Source organism: Puntigrus tetrazona, chromosome 13 (genome assembly GCF_018831695.1).
Source record: "Puntigrus tetrazona isolate hp1 chromosome 13, ASM1883169v1, whole genome shotgun sequence".
Lineage (NCBI taxonomy): Eukaryota > Metazoa > Chordata > Actinopteri > Cypriniformes > Cyprinidae > Puntigrus > Puntigrus tetrazona.
In genome coordinates this window covers 18,887,154-18,893,153 of record NC_056711.1, presented here as the reverse complement: position 1 = coordinate 18,893,153, position 6,000 = coordinate 18,887,154, and the positions used below count along the sequence as shown (strand labels likewise).

At 30.2% G+C, this 6,000-nt stretch overlaps 1 protein-coding gene across 1 annotated transcript in view; it reads right to left on the bottom strand.

The window, feature by feature from the left end:
- anapc1 (anaphase promoting complex subunit 1) overlaps positions 1–6,000 on the bottom strand; it is a 57,349-nt gene that overhangs the window by 2,819 nt on the left and 48,530 nt on the right. Inside the window, exons 41-46 of the mRNA XM_043255668.1 lie at positions 5,814–5,891; positions 5,662–5,729; positions 3,885–4,023; positions 3,515–3,601; positions 1,327–1,422; positions 179–365 (exon numbers count right to left, since the gene is read on the bottom strand). Of these exons, the coding sequence (XP_043111603.1) occupies positions 179–365; positions 1,327–1,422; positions 3,515–3,601; positions 3,885–4,023; positions 5,662–5,729; positions 5,814–5,891 (655 nt within the window). The remainder of the gene's footprint in view (positions 1–178; positions 366–1,326; positions 1,423–3,514; positions 3,602–3,884; positions 4,024–5,661; positions 5,730–5,813; positions 5,892–6,000) is intronic.

Below are 6,000 nucleotides of genomic sequence, written 5' to 3'. Positions count from 1 at the left end.
AGTTACCAGCCCTGCACAGAACAGACATGACTACAGCCTTTCACACTTGCTGAAGGTGTTGACGAAAACAACACGCAAGACCCAAACGCTGACCGGATGAGCTGACACAGAAGCTCTAAAATAGAAAGCTGACTAGGCTAATGATGGTAGAGGCCGATGGCTGTGTCATGATCCTCACCGCAGAGCCAGCGATCCAGAGCTCGGTCGGCGGAGCTCTTCATGACGGGCAGAAACTCTGAGCTGAGCAGCAGGCCGTGACCCTGACGCTGCTGCAGGACTCTGCTCTCACACAGCTCCAGCACCAGCTTCATCTGCCACAGACTGAACGTCTCGCAGAGATCGCCTCGGTCCAGAGTCCGCACGGCCTACAGAGAAGCGTACAAGAGTGATGAGATTTAAGACTCAAAGCGTTTATTTTGCACGGTGAGAGAAACAGGTTTCCGTGCACAGTTAAGTTCGTTCTTTGCTGTCCGCAGTGGATGCCAAGACGAGTGCAAAAACGATGTAAAAATAAATGAGAACACACACACACACACACACACACACACACACACACACACACACACACACACACACACACAGTAATGAAAAATAAAACAGGCAGAAGTAGAAATAAGGGCCTTATGGGGCCATTTAAGTTGTATAATGCACTTCTTTCACCAAAGCACATGCATGCAAAAAAGTTTGGGATTAGTAAGTTATTTTTTAAGAAAGAAGTAGTTTTATTCAGAAATGATGCAATTACACGTTACAAAGATTTCTATTTAAAGAAAAGATATATAGCTATATATAGCTCTATATATATATATATGTGTGTGTGTGTGTGTGTGTGTGTGTGTGTGTGTGTGTGTGTGTGTGTAATAATATGTGCAATTATAAAATACAATAAAAATCTATTTTATAATAAGCAATACATTAATAACACAACTATTTTTGTGTTTAACTTAATTACTGTAAAATTACAGTAAAAAAAAACGTTTCCTGCAAAAATACTGAGCAGCGCAACCGTTTTCTACATTAATAATCATAAATGTTTCATAAGCAGCATATTAGAATGATTTCCGAAGGATCGTGTGACAGTGAAGAATGGAGTAATGATGCTAAAAATTCAGCTTTGCATGACAGGAGTTTTAAAATTTACAGTAAAATGTATTTATTTTTTATTAAATAAATGCAGGCTTGGTGAGCAAGTGTGTCTTCTTTTTAAGTAAAACAGCCACAATGAACATTGTAGATACCGAAACACTCCAGCCGAGCGAAAATGCAATAATTTTACGCACTAATTTACAGCATTTTTGCATGCATTCGCGCTTTACTGTAACCGACCTGGTCAATGGAGATGTGCGTCGGCAGCATTTCTGGGTATTCCTGCGTCACACATTCATACAGAATTGCTGACAATAATGCCACGGTCTCCTGCTTCTGTAAAAGTAAGACAAATACGTGTGAAAACCACAGCAACACCATCTTTCGAGTTATTTGCAATTAAATATAACCACCGCATTTGTGGCATGAAAATAATGTTGATTCATCCCTCAGTTTGAAACTAAAATAAAATAAATAATGTACTAATGAGGTATGTAGCAGGAAAGTGGGTCAAACTGACTTTTTGTTTACTGTATTCATTTAATATTTATAGCTGCTGTGACACACATTTTCTGGTTAAACGTTTAGCACCGAAGCTCCAGGCATCACTTTATTTCATTTGCTGTTTATCGCGTAGGAAAGAAATGACAATAAACCTGCTTTGATGTGTTAAGGTTACACTTTTGAAACTGAGAGTTTTTATTTGTGGTACGCCCGCTCTTCTGCCGAGCTTCCATTGTAAAGGGTTTACTATAAACACGCTTCACGTTTGTTTATATGCAAAAGGAGCCATTAACGTATGTTGTATTTGCCAACATGCTAAAAGTCTTAAAGAAATGTTCACGGGTTTTGACAGCGCTTTCAATTTATTATGAGTTAATCCTTACGTACAACCAAAAAAAAATAGATGCAAGTTATCCAAAAAATTCTTTCAAATCAGTTTATTTTCTCTATCATTGCATGCATCATTACCAGTTTACCTGGTTGTGACGTGAAAAATGATTTTACTGATTTCATATTTTTTAAAATGAGGATTTACAGTGGAATTTAGCATTTGGATACTATTCAATATGACTATATATTTAATAATAATAATAATAATAATAAAGATGATCATAATTTAAATGTTATTCTTTCACAAAAATTAGAAAGTGTAAATTTGAAATTAAATCACTAAAGAAATATTACTACGGTAATAACCATCTTACTGTAAAATAAAATTCGAATTTAATAGTATTTAATAATTTAATAGCATTTAATAGTGATACTACTACTATAATAATTATATTACTATAATTATCATTTTATACATGTTTTTTTTGTCTAAACCATTAAAGAAATATTACAGTCATAATACTATTGCACCATAAAACATTACTGAAAATATAAAACAAACGTAAAAATAAAAAAATAGATTATTATAGTAAAGATTTTATTGCACTGTAACAAAAGAACATATTCTCTAATAATGATACTACTACTATTAATAATAACAATTATTATTATTATATGAATGTTGTAATCATTTTTACTAAATTGTCAAAATTAAGCCAATAAAGAAATATATATTACTACAACACTACTGTACTGTAAAATAAAAGAATCAAGTATTTAATAATGATACTTCTGGTACTAATAATATTATAATTAGCATTATTTTATGTTTTTATTAAATTGCAAAACCAATTAAGAAATAATTGGTAAATAATTATAATAATTATATATATATATATATATATATATATATATATATATATATATATATATATATATATATATATATATATATATATATATATATATATATATATATATATATATATATATATATATAATAAAAAATATATATTATAACAAAATATATATATATATATATATATATATATATATATATATATATATATATATATATATATATATATATATATATATATATATATATATATATATATATATATATATATATATATATATATATATATATATATATATATATATATATATATATATATATATATATATATAAATATATATATATATATATATATATATATATATATATATATATATATATATATATATATATATATATATATATATATATATATATATATATATATATATATATATATATATATATATATATATATATATATATATATATATATATATATATATATATATATATATATATATATATATATATATATATATATATATATATATATATATATATATATATATATTTTTATTTATTTATATTTTTTTATTAGTACAATACTATTTCACAGTTTTTAAAAGAACACTCACGTCTCTTTCCTTACAAAATGCACACGGACAACACTTTGCCTCTGCAGCGACATGAACGCTTTTTTCCTATTACCCAAACCAGGCTCTTTGCCCTAAAACAACACATTTATGGTCTCACATGCTTCATGTTTTCCGAGGCCTTGCAGAAGTACTCGGCGAAGGAGACCAGAGCGGCGTCGGAGGTGAAGGTTGAGATGGCCTCGGGCTGCGTAGGAGACCAACAAGTGGGAGGAAAGGAGAAAAATAGCTCACTGACATGAAAAACATTCTTTGCAGCAGTTTGAAAGAACACATTATGCTGCTTTAATCCAATTAGGAACACATGACCTCAGCAAACATCCGGAAATATCTTTACACCTTTATCCTCTCTAGTAATGCTTGAATAATATACAAACAGACATACGACACAGTAAATATTGACAGATGTCAGCCAAACCAGTTTGTGGACAGTACACTGTTGGTAATATTTATCGTGCACACAGACCGACCTTAAAAGTGCGCACTTCAGCGCTTCTGTTGTTGAGGTTGGGGGCCAGCAGGCTCTTCCATCCTTGAGGGTCGTCCTTGTAGGGCAGCTGTCCGGCTCGCAACTTCACGTACAGAACGCCGTCTTTGGAAAGGATGGATCTAGAAAGCAGAACGTAATTCAAATTCTTGATCACAATTATCTTGAGCTCCGCTCCAAAACCGAAAGCAGCACGCAAACAAAAGTTTAACCCATCAAGTGAGTGATTTGGAGCGCTCTACGGGCGGCAACTGTGTGTGCTTCATAAAAACTCATTGATTGGGATCATTAAGAGTAAAACTACACTGTTCAACAGTTTGGGGATGGTACATTTCTTTAATTTTTTCAAAAAGAAGCCCACTGAGGCTGCATATGTTTGATCAGAAATGTAGTAAAAACTAAAATCATAAAATATTTTTACAATTTAAAGTAACTATTTTCTATTTAAATAGGTTTTCGAATAAAATTTATTTCTGGGATGGAAATGTGAATTTTTTAGAATCACTACTCCAGTCTTCAGTGTAACGTGATCCTTCAGAAATCCTTCTAACGGTGCCGTGCCGCTTATTGTTTTTAATATTAAACGTGCTTAACAGTTTTTAAGCAATTGAAAATGTTTTTAACATTTCTAAACGTCTTCACCGTCACATGCTGGATTATTATTCATCGCTGCATATTCATTTATCGTTGTACCATATCAGCATCAAAGGCTAAATTCATTGAAAACTAATATAACAACACTTCAAGGAATTGTATACAATGATTAAACAATGCAATTATTTACAAACAAAATAAAAGAAATAGTAACATAAATAAATAAAAAGTAACAGTACATACAATCTTTCATAGTGATATTTGATAAACATTCTAATAGTTTCCCAGAAGCAGTTTTTCTAAAAAAAAAAAATTCTAATTAGTGTCCTTTCTGAGTAAAAACAATAAGGCTTCCTAGTACAATTTAAAGCAGGACACTGTAATTAAATAGATATTACGGTCAAGGAAGAGTGATTTAATTAATTATATAAATAAATAAATAAAGGCAACTCTTCTACTTTTTTATATATATATATATATATATATATATATATATATATATATATATATATATATATATATATATATATATATATATATACACACATATACATATATATACACATATATATATATATATATATATATATACATATATATATATATATATACATATACATATATATATATATATATACATATATATATACATATACATATACATATATATATATATATATATATATATATATATATATACACATATACATATATATATATATATATATATATATATATATATACATATATATATATATATATATATATATATATACATACATATACATACATACATGCATAAATAAATATATATACATATATAAATAAATATATAATATATATATATATAAATAAATCTATCTACTAGTTTTTAAGCCTTACCGACCACAAAATTTGTAAATTTCATGCTATTTTCATACAAATGTCATACTATGTAAGTGTATACATAGTATGAAAAAATTCTGTGTACACCGATAATTCAGTAGAACATTTTTTTCTTGTGCTTTCTGGGATTGTCTCGTCTAAAAAGTAGCTACATTAAGGCATAACATTCCTGGGCACCTACTGAGAAAGCACTCACATCTGGAGCACGGCCACGAGACCTTAAAATATCAGACAGCCATTTAGTTCGATTCCATTGTGCTTAATCTACGTTGCAGACTTACTGCAGATGTTGGGTTCCTTTACTGATTTCAATGTTCAGCTCCCAATATCTCGGACCTTTCACCTTGATCTGGATGCAAAGGAAAAAAAAAACTAGAATGTCAGATTTAGGGAGTTTGTACGGGCTGTACTTGGAAGTGGTTTAATTCGTTACCCGTTTCAGAAGGTTAAGTTCAGGCAGCATAGTGGGAGCCATCAACTCCACAGTCGTCTCTTCGTACCACTGCGTCTCCTATTAAACGCATACCACATGCACGCACAAACAGATTAGAAACCTAACGCCTTGCATCACAATGTATACGTTGACAATGCGTGACTCTATGCCTGCGTGGACAAAGACG